General features: G+C 40.2%; 1 protein-coding gene across 17 annotated transcripts in view; it reads left to right on the top strand.

Moving 5' to 3' along the window:
• The window catches only part of srcin1 (SRC kinase signaling inhibitor 1), a 366662-nt gene that overhangs the window by 335308 nt on the left and 9163 nt on the right, over nt 1–22191 (top strand). For 14 of the 17 annotated variants that reach the window (XM_062984343.1, XM_062984344.1, XM_062984346.1 and 11 more), the window contains 3 exons: nt 2375–2482; nt 8548–9873; nt 18445–18585. In XM_062984343.1, coding sequence (XP_062840413.1) covers nt 2375–2482; nt 8548–9873; nt 18445–18585 — 1575 coding nt within the window. The remainder of the gene's footprint in view (nt 1–2374; nt 2483–8547; nt 9874–18444; nt 18586–22191) is intronic. The other 3 variants (XM_062984358.1, XM_062984359.1, XM_062984357.1) reach the window with 2 other exon arrangements.

The following is a 22191-nucleotide window of genomic DNA, read 5'->3' as shown; positions in this document are numbered from 1 at the left end:
TTGGGGTTCTGATTCAGAAAATTGCATTGGATAGACCACATCAGCACTAGATTATTAAATATGGTTTTCTGTGGGCAAGCAGATGACTACTGCTGGATGGCAGATGTTCTGTATCAGAAACTAGAGCTGATGTGGTCTATTCTATGCAATTTTCTGAATCAGAACCCCAAATAACCAAACCAAATCTAAAGCTGACCAAATATTGATTCCCAACCCTTTTTGTACTAATGTTGGAGAGTTTTTGAAAATCATGTCAGAAGTGACTCGAGAACATACTGCAAGTCGCTTCTGGTGTGATCGAACTGGCTGTCGTTGCCCAAGGGACACCCGGATGTGTTAGCTGGACCTGAGAGACGGGAACTCACACCGTCTTGTGGATTTGAGCCGGCAACCTTCAGATCAGTAACACAACCTTCAGGTCAGCACTTCAGTCAGCACAAGGGTTTGACCCATTGCACCACTCTTTATGGTTGGAGAGTGGTCCTTGGTCAAGTGGTCTCTATCCAAAATAGTCCCTGGTCAAGTGGTTCCTGGTCAAAGTGGTCCCTGGTCAAGAAAAGGTTGAGAACCACTGTTCTAGATAAAATAATTCAGACAGGACTGAGGATGTTCAGGTCTGTGGCCCTATATTTGCATGCTTGCAAATATACCCGTAAATATAGTGCAGCTTCCTTCCAGGTTGACATTTGTGGGCTTGCTTGTATTGTTCTTTCCTCTGACCAGAGAATTATTAAACAAAAATAAGAGAATGCAGAAAGAATGTAGGTAATACTTCAATGTTATTTTGAAGATAGTGTTCTTGGTGCCAAAGTTTATTTTAAACAGGGTGAAAATTATTGTATTATATTCTATTAATAAAAATAAGTGTGGTGGTGGAACTTGTTCAGTTTGCATTAAAACTGCAATGTGAATTTACCTAATTTCCACATCCTGAACCAGTATGCAAACCAAAACGCAGTTATACCTCAGTATTTACACTTCTTCCAAACCTTATGATACTTTGGAACTTGATTAAACCTACATTGCTTTATCAAACAAATTTCAAATCCGTAAATCCTCTGGAGAGTTGAGGAAATAGAATACGTTCCAGAACATGAACCAGCAATGCAGCTTTTAGGAATTTTGTGGAGTTAGGAATTACTATCATAAAATGCAGATAAAATTGTATAATAGGAGTCACCTTGGAAGGGTAACCAAAAGGAGAGTTGAGAGGCAGTTTGCAGATAAATGCTGCCTCCTACTGGGATTGCTGGGAATTACATACACCCAGCTCAGATACCTCTAAGTTTGTGCTTTTAAAATAATTTGTGTACTAGCAGGAGGTGGTGGAAGCAATTGTGATCTTTCAAAGGGAATGGAGACCTGAACTTTAAACCTTCCTATGTGAAATACAAGTTATGGCAAAGGTTACTAGTAGCAGTGACCGTACCACCCCTGAACACACCAAACATTTGTCTGATTCCAGAATCTAAGCAGGGATTTTTAAAATTGTGTCAGAAGCAAATTGGGAACATACTGCAGGTCGCTTCTGATGTGAAAGAATCAGCTATCTACAAAGATGTTGCCCAGGGGACTCTTGGATGTGTTACCATCCTGCTGGCAGGCTTCTCTCATGTCCTCACATGAGAAGCTAGAGGTGACAGAGGGGAGCTCACTCCGTCTCATGGATTTGAACCTCCAACCTTCAGGTCAGCAGTTCAGCCAGCACAAGGGTTTAACCCATTGCGCCACCACATAAGCAGGGATGATTCTGGTTCATCCTTGGGTAGGGGACTAGAACTGGAAACCAAAGTTATAGTAGACTGCAGTGAGGGAAACGAAGGCGGACCTTATAATAAAGTCTTCACTTGTCTTCTAAAGTAGCACTACAGTAGCTTTTGAGTAAATAACAATAAGAAAATAGACCAAGGCATCTATTTGATAATTTTGTGTTTTGATGTGGGAGGTTTTCAGCTACAGACCACAGAACGAATGTTGGAAAGTATTTATTCATCAACTTCCAAGACTTACGATTTTTATTTGTTATAACGTATTAACTATTTGCCTCTTTGTATGTATTCCTGTTATCAATTATTTGCACAGAACAGTACAGTACACATAAGAAACCAGACGGGCAGTCTCACCATTTCGTTACAGGTCTTATGATTTCAGCCACTGACAATATTGCTAACCATAGATCATTTCTAAAATTAAGACTGTGGTCAAATTTCTTGTACTGAAGTTGACTATGTTTTTCTTTTGTACACTTCACTTTTGATCCGTGACTTAATTGTTCGTTAATCCAGAAATAGTAACACACATTATTTTGGTTTTTTGTTGTATACGCCCCCCCCCCCAAAAAAAACAACCACCTTCAATGTTCTGACTTCCTCAGGTATTTCAAAGAAGCTCTTCATTTATTCCTAAATTCCGTTGTGACCAGCTTGTGCCAGATGCAGACATGTGGTCCAATGGGGCCACGATTGCAGCAGAAGGATGGAAGGTAACAGCCGTTGTGTTCGGACGCATCGCAAATCCCTCCTTCTCTTCTTCCCCTCCGACTGGTTACCCACCACTGCACCTCTAACAGGATTCGTCTTCCTTTTCTGCAGCCTTTGTTAACTCCTATTTCTTTTTCTCCCTTTACATTAACCAACTAACGGCTCTTTCGCTCTTTCCCACATCACCCATCTGACACAAAGTAGCGTGCGTTGTACTGACACGACATGGGATCCAGGGAGCACTAACTGTGTATGGCTCTTCTATGAGGGTATATAAGGGATTCTGGCCCTCCACCAGAGAATGCTGGGGAAAATTGGACTGGGATGAAATCTACTCTGTTGGTCACGTTATTTGGGAATATTTCACCCTTTCTTGTTTGCACAAAAAAGGGGTTGTGGTTGCTTTTTTATTGATTGCAATGCATGCCCTATGGCAGAGCCTGGATACTCATTTCCACTGCTAGTTTCCAAGTGCATGCCTCCTAAACTTGGAAATGTCACAAGGTTCAAACAGGGCCTCAACCTTCTTGTGTTTTTTTTCCCCCTCTTCAAATTTAGGATCTCTGTTCTGGTGTTAGTTGCAGCTTGACAGCCTTCTTAATAATTCCTGGAAATGGAAAGAAGTTCTAAAAGTTGGTATTTGGGTTTTTATGAAATGCTCCCTGGAAAAGTCTTGGAAACAAAGAACCTCACTGGCTTCAGTGTTGTGTTGAGCAAAGTTAAAAATATGTTTCAGTTCATATCCATTAGTTAGGAAGCATAGGATCATGGACAGAGTTGGAAAAATAAGTTTTATGTGTTGTCAAAGGCGTTCATGGCTGGAATCACTGGGTTGCTGTGAGTTTTCCGGGCTGTATGTCCATGTTCCAGAAAAATTCTCTCCTGACATTTCACCCACATCTATGGCAGGCATCCTCAGGGGTTGTGAAATCTGTTGGAAACTCCACAGTTATATAAACTTCACTTGCCTAGTTTCCAACAGACCTCACAACTTCTGAGGATGCCTGCCATAGATGTGGGTGAAACATCAGGAGAGAATGCTGGAACATGGCCATACAGTCCAGAAAACTCACAGCAACCCAAAATTAGTTTTAGATGACAACTCCCAAGATCCCATGATTCACTGAAGAGAGGGATTCTTGTTGTGTGGATTTGCCCCCAGAATAATGGAAGTGATCTACAAAATCAACTAGGATGACAACTCTTTGCTTAAAGGGCAAGCAGAACTGAGCATGAATTACTTGCCCCAATCTATCCTCATAATCCAGACTGCATTTTGCCAGTAATCACTGAGAATTTGGAAAAGGTGTTTGTTTTGAGAACTACATTTGAAAATATAGTTTCCAAGAGCTCTATAGGGAGAATGTGAATTACTTATTACAGATTACGTGAACTGTTTATTTAAGCAAATGGCCAAAGATCTATGAAGCAGGGGGACAAAAAAATTTCCCCCGGGTGGATGCCTGTCCAATCTGGCAAAATGTCCTTCCCAGTGGTCAAAATGGGATCTCAGAGTATAAGTAAAGCTATTTACTAGCTCACCCCAAGACCATTTATTAGATACCACTTAAGGATAGAGCAATTTTTTTCTAATCCTCATCAATTTTACATACGTTGGTTTTGAAAAATATTGCTAAATGTTTGGGGCCAGTAAAGATGTTGGTGTAGCTCATTTAGGTTCAGGAAATGTTGGAAATGGCCCTCTGACATTCATCATACCCTGCTTTATATACTATGCACCAACCTTGGGATGAGGTGCCAGCCCTACTACCTCAAGCTGTCATTCTCGTGCCTTGTTCCAGCTAGAGTAGATCCATTCATAGAATCATAGAGTTGGAAGAGACCTCACGGACCATCCAGTCCAACCCCCTGCCAAGAAGCAGGAAAATTGCATTCAATCGGTTGTTGAATTGTGAGTTAACACATTGGTAAATCCCATTGCTTTAATAGGTCTGCTCATCAGAACTAACAACAGGATTTAGCTCACAGAATGAAATAAATTGTTTGACATTGGGACTGCAGCAGCAGGTCAAGAGATAAAGAGTTAAACCTTTTCAGTACTATTTTCCCACTTCTGATTCTCTTCCTTTGGCTGTTTATTTAAATTGGAAAATGTTAAATTAATAGGAGTCACACAATTAACCTCACATTTAATTTGGTCCCACTCTAACACCGGCAGTAATGTTCATAAGTGAAAAGATAGATGAAAAAGAATCAGCAATCCCCTGACAAGAGGAATTCTGTTGCCTCTCTCCATGACATAAGAAAAGTTGATTGATGATTTTCTCTTTAGTAGATTTTATTCACAGCCTCCCAGAGAACATGAAAAGTAGGCAATGACTCCCATAAAATCAAGTGGTATTGTGCTGCTGAAATACCCATGAGAACCACCCTTAGAAATCCATTTTGCAATCCTAATAGCCAGAGCTAGTTCAAAAAATTGATACTTGAGGCTGAGCAATATGACAACCCCCTACCTTCCTGTCCTTGTCAAGGTCAAGATTACCCAAACCAAGCCCAGTTGTTTTTGGCATGTAAGACTGAAAATCCCAAAACCCGTCTCTCATTCTGTGGCAATACAACCGCAATGAAAACAAATTGAATAACTAACCATTTATTTTTCCTTCCATTACTCCCCAAATCTCCTTCTCAGATTGTCATCTCACTCTGCCTAATAGTAGGACCATTCCTATAGTGGGCATAAATAAAGACCTGAATGAGGGATGATAAAGAACAATCTGAATTTGAAAGTAAGAAAATAAAACCTTTTGTACTAGTGAAATTAGTTCTAGAACGCAGTATGAATCTTTGACTGAGATAAAGGGATGAATTATGGGAACACTGGGAATTTATTTATTTACTTCATTAATACCCTGCCTTTCTGTACCCCGAAGGGGACTCAAGGCGGCTTGCATAGAGGCAATTATTCAGTGACTTAAAACATATACAGTTCAAAAAATTAAGATTAAATTAGATTAAAATCAGACCTATTAAGCATTTAAAAATATTACATTACATTACATAAAAATCCTGTCATCCATAGTCATTGTCCAAGCCTTTCCATAGTCATTCCATAAATTCCAAATTTGTCATTACACTGCCTCATTCGCTAAAGGCCTGATCCCACAGCCAATGTTTTACCTTTCTTCTAAAGGCTAGGAGGGAGGGGCTGATCTAATGTCACTGGGAAGGAGTTCCATAGCTGAGGGGCCACCACTGAGAAGGCCCTGTCTCTCGTTTCCACCAGTCGTGCCTGCGAAGGAGGCAAGACCAAGAGCAGGGCCTCGGATCTTAATCTCCGAGATGGTTCATAGGGAGAGATATGTACAGGTAAGCTGGGTCAGAACCATTTAGGACTTTATAGGCTAAAGCCAGCACTTTAATTGTGCTCGGTAGCAGACTGCCAGCCAGTGGAGCTGACATAGCAAGACAGTTGTATGCTTCCTGTATGCCTCTTCAGTGAGAAATCTGGCTTCCGCCCTTTATTTATTTATTTATTTATTTATTTACAGTATTTATATTCCGCCCTTCTCACCCCGAAGGGGACTCAGGGTGGATCACATTACACATATAAGGCAAACATTCAATGCCTTAACACAGAACAGACACAGAGACAAACGCAGGCTCCGAGCTGGCCTCGAACTCATGACCTCCTGGACAGAGTGATTTGTTGCAGTTGGCAACTGACTGCTCACCAGCCTGCGCCACACCCCGAAGGGGACTCAGGGTGGATCACATTACACATATAAGGCAAACATTCAATGCCTTAACATAGAACAGAGACAGAGACAAACGCAGACTCTGAGCTGGCCTCGAACTCATGACCTCCTGGTCAGAGTGATTTGTTGCAGTTGGCAGCTGACTGCTCACCAGCCTGCGCCACAGCCCGGCCCATTTGGACCATTTGGAGCTTCCGAACAGTCTTCATAGGCAACCCCACATAGAGCGCATTGCCTCTCCGGATGATCTCTCCCAACGGCTTCATGTAGATGTTAAACAACATGGGGGGATAGTATGGAGCCCTGTGGGACCCCACAAGACAATGACTGCATGGCCAAACAGATGTCCCTAGCAACACCTTCTGGAAGTGACCCTCCAGGAAGGACCAGAGTATCGCTTCCAGTAACTCTGAGATCCATTCCTGTGAGGTGTCCCAGAAAGATATCATGGTCAACAGTATTGAAAGCTGATGAGAGGTCCAGCAGAACCAACAAGGACACACTCCCCCTGTCCAGTTCCTGGCGTAAATCATCCAGTTAAGGCTAGCCCCATAGAACCAGGGGATTGTTAGGGTCAGAATGAGCAGGACCTTTGTTCTTCCTCACTTTGTATTATGTTCTTACTTTCAGCCACTGAGAAACACAGGCATGAATTCATGTATGTAAATCCTCTCCTCCCCCCCCTCCCACCGCATCTCACCGGAAGGCGAGATGAATGAGGAAACCCAAATTGACAGAAGATGGATGAACAATCTCAAAATGCCCACTATCATTGTTTTAAAGCAAAATTGCATTTGTGCACAGATTTGGAAAGTCAGTTCTAATATGATTCGTATTGCTTTATCTGTCACCAGGTTGCTCTCATTGATGCTGAGTTGCAATCAACCATATATTGCTAAACCGTAGTGTCAGTTCAACTCTGATATCACTTATCTGTCTGTCGAGGTGTTTTTTTCTGCTTGAATTTTTGTATCTCTACTTTTCAGTCTTGACAGGGAATCTTGTTTATTTTGAACAATGTGAATAGTCACTTGTTCCTGCTGATGAAAAGGAGACAGGATTCTTTACATTTCTGCTTTTAATTGGGAAAAATAAATGTGGGCAAAAATAGACATGATTTTCCCAAACAGAAAACATCTCTATGGCAGAAAATACGTATTTTGTGTAAAAATATAATAATCTCTGCACAAAAATATTGATTTCTAGACAAGAGAACACATGTAGGAAAACTAAATGTAGGCCTAAATCCTATTGCTATTCTAAAGTAAACCTATTGGAAAAAGTGGATTTATCAATCATTCAACAGACTGAACTGGTAAATTCTTGTTGGGACCAATAAAAATCGTCCAGATATGGGTTTCCCCCCACAAGAATGTATACATAGAATGCATGGCTTGGATACAAATCATAGAAAATTATACAATTTGTATAAACACATGCATGTATATGCACAAATTTTTTTGTAATATCCCTGTATGAATTTTCTGTGCAATAAACCAGTACATTTCAGACATAACACGCCTTTTCTGTCCAGAAATATGTGTTCTTCACAGAAAAACCATTAGCTGACACACTTTTAGTGAATTAAAATGTTATGGGTCCAGTTTATACCATTGTAACTCCCTTTTCTGGTTGTTATAGAGGTTAGATTTCTTTACCAACCATAAAATGACCAAAATTGCATACACAACTTTTCTGTGCTGCAGCAACCCTCCGTGGTCATTTTCTAGCTCATGGAGAGTGGGGGTATAACAGAGAAGAGTACAGCTATTTTCCTTTAGCTCAGTGGTTCTCAACCTGTGAGTTCCCAGGTGTTTTGGCATACAACTCCCAGAAATCCCAGCCAATTTATCAGCTGTTAGGATTTCTGGTAGTTGAATGCCAAAACATCTGGGAACCCACAGGTTGAGAACCACTGCTTTAGCTGGATAAACAACAATAGGCATTATTCAGGAGCTCCTGAGATCCTTCCAAAATTCCATGAGGTGACATCCTTTTTCTGTGTTCAACTATAGGAAAATAGCTGGACACTTCTTTACCAAGTCTGCTAACCAGAACATGGAGAGAGGTAGCAGAAAAAAGAAAGAGTTTTCTTAGGGGTTGGATGGTAACTGTATTATGGTGATGCATGAGCAATACATATCCTTATTTAAGACATTGACTAACATGTATTTTTGTGCAAATGGATTTTTCTCCAGCAAAAATCCAAAGTATGAATAATGCTCAAAAATCACACAAAAACTCTAATTCAGAAGCATTTAGAGTCTTGAGTAAAGACGATCCTGGTTCCATTTACTCTCTCGGCAAACTCTCCCACTTCATTAATAATTGTCTGAATTTTCTCTTAGGAAGCAGGACTCCCAAAACCTTCATCTGGTGACAGTTCCCATCTCTCTCATATTGTCCTTTCTGAGTGGGTTCCCAGCTTGCCACTTCCTGATTTTCAAGCAGAAGCAGGGTTGGAGCCATGCAGTCCTTGGACTCATAACAACCATGGAACTGATGGAAAGTTGGGAGTTATTGAATGGACTAGGATGGAAATTAAAGCAGGTCCAAAGGTCTTATTGAGCCAATTGAGCAAGAATGAAAGGAAGCTGAAATCTTTAGTTCATGCGTCATCTGGACTATCCAATAAGGTGTCAACATATATTCATTCATTACCAGCAAAACTGAGGATTCAAGAATGTGTGTCAGGTCCTAGGACTGGGATTTTTCATAACACTGACTCTGAAGTAAAAGGTGGCACAGTGGCATTTGAAACAACAAAAATATCACTGGAGGATAAAACGGTTCCACTTGAAGGAGAAAACGTAATGGTTATAAATGATGGTGACTGGCAACCAAATAAACTGCAGACATCTGCCCAAGGAACAGAAACACATACATCAGATAACCAAGCAGGTGTTATCCTATCTAAGGTCATACATAGTTGTACAACATTTTCTCCATCCATTGAAGACGGCAAAACGTTTATAGAGCTGGATAACAGAAATCGCACTGCGGAATCAAAAAACAAAGAAGCCAATCAGATGAAAGAAGGGGTGCTGTTAGCTTTGAAGGACTTGGATGTTGTTTATAAACACATGTGGAGAGACAATCTGACAGATGTTTCCAAATCTTGTTTGCCCTTGCAAAATCCCCAGTCTGCTATGCGGAAAGAAGCCACTGAATGTGACATGGTCATTATGCAGAAGGGCCTGAATTCTGATGGTTCAAGGACAGGAGAGGATGAGATACATATGAAGAGGGAAAGAAGGCAGCAACCACTAACAGATCTGGAAGAGAAACAAAAGGAATGTGGATCTTTTGATGCTGGGACCATAAGAAGCCGAGAGATTTGCAAAGATACTTACCAAAGGTTGGACGACTTAGAAGAAACCATAAGAGACCTAGAAATTGCTATCAGTGAAATTAGTAGTAAGGCAACAACGGAACTGATACATCCTCAAAATTATTTTGGACAGTTGGGATCCAAATATGCCAAAAATGGAAAAAGGAAGATACATACAAATGTGTCCAGAAGCAACAGTGATAATATCGGAGATATGGAATCGAACTGCCTGGATTTAAGACAATATGGTGTAAAGGCCAGCACAACAAACCCAAACACCCTTCCCAGCTTCAAACCACTTTTGCTGCCCAAACCACAATGCCAGCTGAACAGTGACCCACAGGTTCACTTTTTTTGATACTCCTCTTGCTGTAAAGTGCCAGTCTAGATTCTTCCTTAAAATCTTCTCTACTATCTGTCTTCTAAGATTTTCCCTGCTTTAAAGAAACAAGATTTAAAAGAAAGCTGGACTTCGAGGTCTCTGCAATGCTACTTGAAGTGGGATTTCAGGTCCACTCTTACTAACATGCAAAATAAGATCCTCTTTATTCCCTTCAACTGTTCTTTCTATCTGACTTGGGAATTCTTTGGAATGATTAATACTCACTATCAGTTTCTTTACCATGATCATTACTGTCAGTTTCCACTTTCCTAGTTGTGTTTGCTTTTTCTCTTCCTTGCCAACTTAAGTCAATATGCTTCTGTAGAAATGAAACAGCTGAACACCCTTTGTTATGGACACTAGGTCTGAATTCTAAAGGCAGACCGATTGCACAATCTGATTTGCAGAACTGTCATAGCTACGTCATACCCAAGAAATGTTGGGAAAATGGAGTTTCCATGAAGGGGTTACCAGGTCTTTAAAACAGAATCCTCGGCAGTCTTCTGTAATTATTAATGGAGAAACCAACATAATTAAACTGCCTTCAGAATGGCTCAAATGTTTGTGAATCTTACTCAGAAATAGCATTGTTAGTTTTCATGAGGTTAGATTGTTTATAGCAAGCATGGGCAAACTTTGGCCTACCAACTGTTAGTAATTGTGAGAGTTGAAGTCCAAAACACCTGGAGGGCCAAAGTTTGCCCATGCCTGGTTTATAGGCTCTTTCTAACTACTTCCATTAGAGAGGGATCTCTGTGTGTGTATGAATGTTTACCTTCCTTTCCATCATATATAGCTGTAGGGCAGGTGAAGTGGTGTTTGTGCTTTCAGGCTTGCATTTGAGATGTCCACTTTTTTCTCTTGCCAACTTCCTTGAAAAGGATGAGCTTTGTGAACTGATCATAAATCTTTCATTTTCCCTTCAGCAGCTGGGAAGGCTTACAACATGATATGTTTGGGATGGAGCTGGCTTTGGTGACCTGAAGCATATCTGATGGTTTTTGCTTTGGGGTAAACATCCTGGGGACATTTTTACTCTAGGCAAGGTGGAAGCTCCCAAAGTATAAAACCGTAAATATGCCCCCATTACTCAACTCTGTTGTGTCTTTTTGAAGCAGCGAAGGATTCAGGTAGTCCAGAGCAGTGTTTTTTGGACTATCTGATATGATGGACTGTCAAACTTTCTCCCACCCCCATCACAGGTACTGTTTCTACATTTGTGACCATAGGGTACACTTGTTTCTTGGAAACCAGTGGCCCAGGGTCCAATATTTTAAGTAGCACTGTTCTAGAGCAGGTGGGGGAAATGTTACTTTTGGGAAGTTCTACGTTCCAGAAGCTTCCAGCCAATGTGTTGCCGACATGGCTGTTCTTTGTGTGCTTTGGGCAACAAGTAATCTTCCTGTGTCTAATCTAGACTTGATTTTGTTCACCACAAATTAGTTTGCATTTACATTTTTCTTCAACTCACTGTTAGAAGGGTACAGAAAATGAGCTGATTTTTTAAAATTGGAAGTCTGTAGCATTACTACAGGATATAGTGTGACATTGTGAACACGGGCAACTTGTGTTGACATTTTCCTACCAACCTCATTTTAATTACACTAATTACTTAAATGAAACATTTGCTTCATGTCTGCTTTATGCCAACTTTTCATTTTTGAAGCCCTTCTCCCAATTCTAAATACATGAGAGCTGGCTGTCATCATCCAAAGATTTTTTTAAAAAATGCAATTCTCTACTATTCTAAACTTCTTTTTTCTTCATTTTTATTTCTAGTGTTTTTGGTCCACAGTTGAAACTAGAAACAGATGTGGGAGCTGCAATTTGACTCTCCCTGGTCTACATTTCTGTCAATTCTTTGTTTTTTATCAGGTGTACATTTTCAACAAATGCAGATTGGATTTCCCTTTTAGCAGAAAAGGATTTGTATTAATTGTGCACATTTATTACCATGCAATGAGCATGATTCTTTTAAAAAATGTAGTTGTTGAGCTCAATAACTGAAATCTACGTGTCAAGTGCAGGAGTTTAGGTACATGGGATCATCATCATCATCATCATCATCTTCTTCTTATTTGTATCCTGCCCTATCTCCCCAAGGGAACTTAAAGTGGATTCCAACATACAATGGCAATCATTCAATGCCTTCATAAAACAAACAAATACTGACATAAAATCCCAGGAAAATCCCACATATGAAAACAGCAGTTAAAACCTAACATCAAATTAAAGCTAAAACCAATGAATTAAACCTAGCATAAATGGATTAAACCAACATAGACAAAAATTATATAGTAACATAAAATCTGAACAAGCATCTATATTAATTTACAGAAACCAATTGTTCACAAAGTTGTGTGGGTTAGTTGTGTGGCCTATGGTAGTAAATTGGACTGACATAGACTAGAAAAACCCAGATACAAAATAGTTCTCAACCAGGGCCCTGTAGTAGTCACTCTACAGAGGATGTTAGTGACAGTTATGGTAAACTAATGTTGTGAGAGATCATGTCCACTTATCTCACTGCAAAACATCTTTGGACATTCCCTTGGTTCTTTGGATTGTGGCCCAAGTGTTTACCATCACTTAAGGCAGAAAAGCTAAATCCTAATGCCCTTGTGATTTTTTTAAAAGCTGTGAATTCACGCCTGCCAATAATTATTATTACTACTTTTTGACAGATGGCAGTTGGGGTAAAATGTGTGTACCTTAAATGAGGACTGAGACTTTATGAATGGATAATTATTTGGTGGCATGTGTTTAACCATGTGACCTCAGCAAGGCTTTTACAAGCATGCATTAGTGTCAGTTCATTCCATCACTGAGTTTCTTTCATGCTGTCAAAATCAGTAAATGGGAATGGCAGTCATTAATTTGATGAACTCCTCCCAAAGCTGTTTGCAGAGTGGCAGTTTCAGAAACAGACCTCAGAAATGATGTTTAGCAAGGAGACCTTAGCCTTGGTTTCTTCTTAGCAGAGGTTCCTCTTGGAGGCATGGTGGCGCAATGGGTTAAACCCTTGTGGACTACTGACCTGAAGGTTGGGTGGCTGACCTGAAAGTTGCCGGTCTGAATCCACGAGACGGGATGAGCTTCCATCTGTCAGCTCTAGCTTGCAGGGACATTAGAGAAGCCTCCCAGTAACACATCCGGGCGTCCTTTAGACAACGTCTGTGTAGATGGCCAATACTGTCACACCAGAAGTGACTTGTACTATGTTCTCAAGATATGATTAAAAAAGCAGAGGCTCAACCAAGGACTAGAAGCTCTCCCAGTTGTAAAGAATTAATTTTGGCTTGACTTGACCATGCCAAATCTACTTCGCTGCCACTGCAGGTTGAATATGGAGTGTGTGGACACCTCCAAAGCCTCCAGGCCATTTCTGCTCTTTACTGACCCCAAAATAATTAGCCTTTGTACACGAGCCCTAAGGCTCTATCCTACATCATCATCATCACCATCATAAAAACTAATGGTTTATTGTTGTAATAGATGAATAGAAGTAAAGAAAAATTCTTTGCTGAAGATTTGAAGTCTCCAAACTCATGAAAATGAGGAGAAAGAGACATGGAAAAGAAGAAACCATTCAAATAGAAATAGCATGGCAGGTGTCCTATCATGTAGATGGAGGCTTTTATCACCTGCCAGATCAAAAGACTGTTGTCAGAAGAAAAAGGCCGAAAGGAAAGAGGCAGTTATACAATGATCCATATGAACGAGGAATGTAGCTATCAGCATGATGTATAAAGCGACAAAAAATTCAATAGTAAGAGAAAGAGAAGAGAAACAGATGGTATAAATACAGGAAGCAGAAATAAGTGGCTTCAGCAGTACTACAAGATCTTGAAAAATAGAGGGAATAAGACAGAAATTAGCAAGATGTCATATAAGTAAGCCATTAGGAACCAAGAACATGTCATGCCTTAAATATAAGAAGTAAAAGATGGAAGCGATGACTGATCTACAGGGAAGATAAATGATGAAATTAAGGAGCCATTATGATGATCTGAACATGGGAATTAAGAACAGAAATCAAAGTTCAAGCATGAGAAACAGACATCACTAAAATTCTAATAGCATAAAAGAAGGGTAGCATCAAACACAGATGACCAGGGCTTATGTAGGAAATTAGATGGCATTACAGTACTGTGTGCTATGTCATATTTAGTTATGTATCTAAAATCATATCAGGCAAAAATAAAATCCAGAAGTAAAGGCCAAATGAACAGTCAAACATTTTCACAGCCTGGTACCAAGAACAGGAGGAGTGTTTTCTGACATTGGCATAAATCTCCCAAAGGTAAATAAATGCTAAATAGATGAACATCCCATGGATATTCTCAGTCTCAAGAGGTATTTTCCTTTGATTTAGCATTTTCTGTGCTGTTTGCCTTTCTAAGCTTTGACAGAGTAAGGGCATTTTTGCAAGTGACCCTGAACATTTCCATGTGACTTGAAGTGCAGCTTGAAAGTCATTGTAGCAATGTAAAGAGATTACATGGGGCTGATACCATATCTAAACTGGGTCATTGGTTTCAATCTATGATGCAATCTTATGGCACAGGGTAATGGGATTCTGGGATGTTAAAATTGTACTTATATGAAACAGCAAACTGATTTAAACACGGCACTAGTTACATGGAAACCAACAATGGGTACTTTTAAAAACACATTCAACAAGGGATATTCATTTCTTTAGCATTTTGAACATAATTTGGGAAATGTAGAAGATTTGCTTTAACACCAATTAAAGGTTAGCTATGTGGAGGCATTTTCAATGAGAAATAAATTCCTTATGGATATAAGTACTCTTGGTCTCAGCCAGGTTTTGAAGCAGAATCATAAAACCCATAAGAGTTTGGAGGGATTTGGATGGTCATTTAGTTCAGTCCACTGTTGAGTAGACTTGAGCCCAGATCCGTTTTTAGCCATTTCCTTCAGCCAATCTGGCTGGTCTGGCTTGTCTGGTTGGCAGAAATGGCAAGGACTCAGCCTCCATGTTTTTTTCCAGCCAGAACAGAACAGTGACGGTTGAAAACCACCTGCCTTTGATTACAAGTGGAGTGTGGAAGGAAAAGCACAAAGGGGGGGGGGGGGGAGGCAAGGCACCACTCCAAAGCCTACAAATCAAAAGAAAAAAGGGCTTATTTAAGGAAGCCCAGTGTAGGAAAAATTGTTCTTTCTTCCCTGCCCTGGGAAATGGGGATTCAAGCCTCCTTAAAATGCCTTGGAAGCGTGCTGTGCAGGGAGAGAGAGAGCATCACAAGCGCCTAGAGTTCTCCTTTAGAGTAGCATTAAACACCACATTAATGTCTTAATGATATAAGGACAAACAAAACAATGCCCAATGATGGGAAGGGGAGCCTGGGAAGTCCCCTCCATAATGGGCCAGAGAGAAAATGAATCTTCCCCGATTGAAAATGGATTTCTTTCCTCCCCAATTCGGGAGGCTCCCGAAAAACAGATTGGGGCCCCCACCGAAATCTGGGACATTGAAACGGATCGCAATTTACCTGCATTGCACAAGCCTATTGTTTAGTGAAATATCTGTAGCTAGTGCATCCCTAACAAATAGTTTTTAAGCTTCTGCTTAAATACATCCAGTGAAGGAAAGTCGTAATCCACTTCTTGCAATTTCCAACCAAGAGGAAAAACAGAGGCCGAGTCTTCTTAGTGACAGCCCTTCAGATATTTGACAAGATGCTTCCAAATAATCTTCTCTTCTCTATGCTAAGTCTTGAATTATAAATTGTAGGAATCAGAAAACTCAAAGCTTGGCATCACCAAGCCAAGCTTACATATATCTAATCCCTATGATGCACTGGGATATAATTTTCCACCAACATTGGTTGCACTTCAAATAATTTAACTTTGGTTAGATTTGGCCCAGGATATGTATAGCTTTTGGATTTTAGAAGCTGTTACTTGTATATAGAAATGGGATCAATATGACAGACACAGTTGGAGTATGTGCAGTGGACAAAAATCCAAGGGATAAATGAAATAAGATACTATATTTTAATGAAATAAGATACTATATTTTAGTTGCTTTCTGGTTGATTCGTTTTTTGAAAAACCAATTATTTGCATTATAGAATTCTCAAGCCTGTGACATAAACGTCTGCCCCCCCCCCCCCCCGCTTTCTTTTTGCTGGCAAGCAAACAACTTTTTTGTTTCTGTGGGTTTTTCATGTATATGCAGGGAAACCTTTGTATATCTTTTAAATAATGTTATACTGTTGAGGTGGTAATTTTAAACTCTTTTTACATCTATATTGTTAATTTTTTTAAGGATTGCTTTTCTTTGGGAACTACCTTGGGTCCCAGTTTGGGAGTAATATGGCATATAAATGAAATTAAACTCCTTAGAAGCTTAGAAGTAGAGGTATACAATGTGTGTAACCAGAAAAATAATCAATACAGTTCTGGTTATACTGCCAAAGGAGTGAAGTTATCCCTCATTATATGATAATCATGGGGTAAATTAGTTGTGCTTTAATTATTGCCAAAAGGAATTAACTGCAATTAACTAATTACTAATATCTGAGATTCTCAGATATAGGGTGAGGTATAAATATTTTATTAAGTAGGTAAGCTAATCAAATCAGTTGTAACTAATTACTCCAGCACTGGATTAAGGGTGAGCAGGATGTGCACACACACTCCTCAGCTACACACCCTTGTGTCAAGAAATGGGGGCATCTAAGTGAACCCTCTACATAAATAGATCATTCAAAGGGGATATCCCAAGAAAGTGTTATTTCTCTGATGCTCTGGGGAGTACAAAAACTTTTATCTCTCCTATCTCTCAGAAATACCTAGCAAGCCTCCTGTCCAATTCTCAACCCATCTCATCAGCTGGTCTATATTGGAAAGTAGCTTTGCGGACCACACAAATGTTTCCCAGGGATAATGCAGACAGATAGCTCTCTAAGCATTTCAGGTGTCTTCATTGTGGAAAACAACATGATGTAGAATTGTGTGGGTTTATTACATTAACATATGTCCATATTTCTCCAAACTAGTAGTTAACAAAACAAGAACAACCCACAGATTTTGTAAAGTTTTGTTATTCCTCATAAAACTGCAAGCTCATTAGACAGCAGATTGAAAGAAAAGTGTATATGAGGGTCACCTTGATAACCTTTTTTCAACATTAGCATATAAAACTCAAGAGTTGGGCTTTCTTGCATGCAGCCTTATGTGGCACCTCTATATGGCTGGTCCTACAAGGTCAAGATACGAGTGGAATACTGTTACAGGCAAGAATTTGGATCTGAATAGCACAGAAAGACGGTTGTCACTAATTGGAGATGGGAGCAAGCATTTGGGTTCTGTTTCAGATGTTGAGCTAGCATTGAACTTTAACTTTTTGAGCACTTCAGGATTTTTTGGAAGACAGTAGAAATGTTGCTATTTTTCCTAGACTTGACTGGACAGCTCTTATTATGATTGTTTTTATTGATCTTCATAGTTTGGTACTGTTTTAGACAAGTGTATTTAGTTATATTGCAAATTAAACAGTTTTAACATATTTATGCAAGTGTTTGATTAGCTGTTTTTGGTCCCTGTTTGTGTATGTGTGTGATGCAGAAAGGAAGGAGGTGTGAAGAAGTCTTACTATGATTATGAAGCACAATATCCTTGCTTGTAGGATTCCACATATGGATCAGGGTCAATGTATGAGGACACCTACATGCTGAAAATAACACTTTCTCTTCTCTTTTCTCATTTTCCGCTATTCAGCTGTGATTTTGTGATTTTGACTCTTCTCTGACCCTTCATCAAATCCTTTTCTATTCCCTAAACCTCTTGTGCTTTTCCAGAGTCGCAAAGGAACTGGGGTGGGGATGAGGAAAGGATCAAAGAGTCATTTAAAAATCAGCTGTGTCTTGAATCTGTAAGGGAAAGACTGATTTAATGAATCAGCAGGAAACACTTCTTTTCCTGTCGGGTAAAGATGGGCATAGCTATGAAATGCACAGTAGGGGACTATGGGAAGGAAGATACTCAGCTCATCTTTGGTGGAAAAATCTTGTATTTAGTCACAGAGTTTGTGGCGTATACACTTGCCATGTTTAAGAAGGTCTGGTTGAACAATAGTCCCCTCTTTTAGCTGGATCCCAGGAAGAGAAAACTCTCTTGCAGACAGATTCTTTTTGAGCAGTTAGACCAGTGGTTCTCAACCTATGGTCCCCCAGGTGTTTTGGCCTACAACTCCCAGAAATCCCAGCTTGTTTACCAGATGTTAGGATTTCTGGGAGTTGAAGGCCAAAACATCTGGGTACCCTCAGGTTGAGAACCACTGAGTTAGACTATTTGAGAGCATTCATGATATCTTCAGTCAAGCAGGGTATAGAGGAGATCCATAAGATGTTATAAGGGCTAGCCATTCAGTTTCTAAACACTGAAGCAACACAACCATTGAATGGCAAGCCATGCAGAGAAAACAGGAATTTACGTAAGCTTTCCAAAGTTTTGTCCTTTAACTTTTCTCCAATACTATGTTTTCATCTCTTCTTTTTGCAGAGCGGTGGTGGTATGGCGATTCCAGCCATGAAGATGGTCAACCCAGCATCACGACTGAAGCAAACCCAGCAAGGCAGCCCAGACAAAAGCAAACACATAAAACAACGCATGGAATACATGCGCATCCAGGGACAACAACAGGTAGTCTATCTGTAGGGAGCAGCACCACTTTGTGTTATCTGTACCCTGTGGTGCATACAGGCAGAATTATAGTCTTTCGTTTCTATATTTGGACCAAATTAAGTTAGGGATTGTCAGGAGACACTTGACATAGTGGGTGGGATGGGACCAGGACAGGGCAGAGCCTGGACAAATTACTTTTGTGGGCTACAATTCCCATAAAGCCTCAGTTAGTATGGCCCGCGACCATACTGGCCAGGGGAGTCTGGGAATTGCTATCCAAAAGATTAACATTTTCAAGTCCTAGGAGCAGCAAATCTGCATTATCTTTGAAATCAAACTTGAATTGCCACTTTTGGGACAATGGTTTTAGAAATTATGGCTGTAAGTATATCTTCTTATTGCCTTTAACCACCCGCAATGGCTGTCTAACGCTGGGAATCCCTGTATAAAGGGAATACTTATTTATGATGTGACAAATCTTTGCCAATAGTGGAGGAAAGGTAGGAATCAGCTGTCCATAGAGATGTGGATCCAGGCTATACCTGACAAAATTAATTTCCCATGTGTGTGTGTGTGTGTGTGTGTGCGTGCGCGCGTGTGCGCGCACGTGCATGTATGTGTGTGCATATTGTGAGGAGAGAACTGGAGTCGCACCTTCCGCAAATCTTTGTCCTGTTCATCACTCACTAAAGTTCCATGCACTTGTAACTTCTTGAAACATTTCCCTGAATTCCAAGGACCACCAACTGAAGTTTAACACCCTGACATTTTCCCAACCCTTTCTTTGACCATATAAACCTGAGCATTCCATTTTTCACCTGGCTTTTTATTTGTAGTAAGTTAGTAGTTCCCTTGCATCTGGGCAATGTTTAAGCATGCACACACTTAAAAGATGTAGTCCAGCATGTTACCAGAGGCTCTCGTCTCTTTTGGAAAATGCAGTGGCATCAAACCTCTCATCCTCATCTCCAGTTTCACTACACATCCAACTCCTTCCCACAGCATAGCAGACACAGAGAATTGTTGTGTAAAGAAAATCTGAGAGAGAGATGCTTTGTTGGAAAAGGAAAGAGGAAGGGAAATACAGATTGAGCATCACTTATCTGGAATTCCCAAATCAACATGAAGGCACATAACAATAGCTAGGTCAATATGTACAGACAATCTCCAAGGTACAAACAAAAATCAGTTCTGTAGGTTTGTTCTTAAACTGTTCAGCTCAATTTTTAACTATGAGTCATTTGTAAGTAGTTGTTTGTACATAACTCAGAGACTGCCTGTATACATATGTACACACATAAATACAAAGTATATGCCCTGCTAGGATTACATTTTTTAATTCCTAAATATGCTCACACACATCGCAACATGTAGCTAGGCCCTAATTTCATTTTTGAGCTACATTTTCCCGCTGTCTATCCGAACCTCAGGAAACTGGTTATTTTAAACATGTAAAGCTGATGTAAGTATTTGCAACTGTGCGTTGAAGAGGCACAGTTCTCTGTTCCTTAGAGAATCCCTGCTCACACCATTTGTCCTCTTTCCTCTGCCCTCCGAAATGCCCACATGCGTTAGCATTGTTCAGAGTCTTAGTGGTTAGGACATGACACTTCTTCTGGGTTCACACGCTTCTGTATTCTTACTGATGCTAACAGTGTGCCCAGTGGTTGGCCAGCTTTCTGAGGCCCCAAAGCAAGGTAATAACTGCCAGTTTTTCATCCCTTAAACCACAACATCTCTATCTGTTCCTCCGTGCTTTGTTTCTCAAGGCTTGACTTGATTTCTACCTTCCAGAAACCTTGCCGTCTCCCTTCCCATTGCATTGTCCTTGGCACATTTGATAATGCTGGCCCGTTTACTAGTATTCCCTGCTGATCCTGAATTGCTCTTTGTCTGTTTTGTTATGCTAGAGCTGTATGATAAATTGCGATGACTGTGGATGCCTCCTTTCTCCTATTCCCAATGTCTCTCTACACCACCCTCTGTTTTGCTTGTTACCTACTACAATGAATGCAAAAAGATCACCCCTGCTTCCCCAAAGTTGTAGAGGGTGAATGGATGGTTGTTAAAATTATTTCCCTTCTGTGGCATTTCAGTCTATTTTGAGACCTGTTTTGTGAGCAAAATGAGACTGTCACCCAAAAATGCATCCTCTACACCGGTTTCCTGAACAGTTCCTTCCATCCTAAGCCCAGGCACTCCAATACTAACCACATCCTGAACTGGTTTGCCACAAGCACAGGTGCTGTTTGGCTAAGTGGTAGCCATGGAATGCTTTTAAGGATTTAACATCTTCAGTGATATTTTTCTGGTTTGGTTTGCAACTGAATTCAGTTGCCTGGCAGAATCTCACCCAGGTAGGAAGGAGCCACAGTGGTGCAATGGGTTAAACCCTTGTGCCGGCTGAACTGTTGACCTGAAGATCTGAAGGTTGGCAGTTCGACTCCACAAGATAGCATGAGCTCCCATCTGTCAGTCCCAGCTTTTCATGTAGGGACATGAGAGAAGCCTCCCACAGGATGGTAACACATCTGGGCATCCTCAGACAACATCTCTGTAGACAGCCAGTTCTCTCACACCAGAAGCAACTTGCAATATATTCTCAATTCTTTTCTGACATGATAAAAAAAACCCTGGTAGTGCTGAAGCAGAAACAAGATGGTATACCAGATACAGTCTCCTGCTGTGGTCTGTAAGTGATTGAAGCTGAGAACTTCTCATGACATATCTGGGGTTGTTTCCAAAGTATTTTTGCTCTTGGTTCCTTTACATCAAAATGTCAGCAGTAGGAGGTGGAGATACAATTGGCACAACTAACATATTTTAAAGAACTAATGCATTAACAGACAACATAAACCAATGTGGAATGTCCTTGGAGGAACAGACATGAAAGGCTATAGAAACATCATCCTGAAGGTCTTTTAAGAATAGGTCTCATTTGCCCCTGTGAAATAGGTCTCATTTTCCTGTGAAACAGGAAACCTTCTTAGAATCAACAAGCCATAATTCCAGTCGTAGTAGTCATCACTAAAGATGTAGGTGGGTGGTAAGTATTAGATACAGATTCCTCCTGTTGCCTAGGTACCACATTGAATTTTAACTGTTAGTTCCCTTCAAGCTCATTTGTCTATGAACTAGATATCAGTCTGTTTTTGCTCATGGATCTTTCATGCAAATTCCACAAGGACTTTCCACTGCTTACAACATCTACTCCCTTTTACAGGGAGAATATTGTGCTGAAGCTAATCTTTCGGCAAAGACCTTTAAACTTTAAAAGGTCAAGCTTCTAAGATTTTTAATGAAAGTTTTCTTAAAACAAGAATTATAAGAGGAAAATCTGCTTCCATAATTGCTTTATATTTTATTCGCTTATGCTTTTTGCCCTATATGTTTCCCATTTCCTCATTCATTGGCAATTATGATAACTACAACCATATTAAGAGTTGTCATTAAAAATAAATAATGGTTCCCTCCAAACTAAGTAACAGATTGCAAGCTGAGGATACTCTCCAAAACAAGATGGCACCTATCAGTGCCTCCAACAAAATTACACACTATTTGGGGCTACCTCTGGTAAACAGCACCTCTGCAGTACCCTGCATTTCATCCTTTCCTCCTGCTATC

Source organism: Anolis carolinensis, chromosome 6 (genome assembly GCF_035594765.1).
Source record: "Anolis carolinensis isolate JA03-04 chromosome 6, rAnoCar3.1.pri, whole genome shotgun sequence".
Taxonomy (NCBI): Eukaryota; Metazoa; Chordata; class Lepidosauria; order Squamata; family Dactyloidae; genus Anolis; species Anolis carolinensis.
This window is presented reverse-complemented; position numbering and strand designations above follow the sequence as displayed.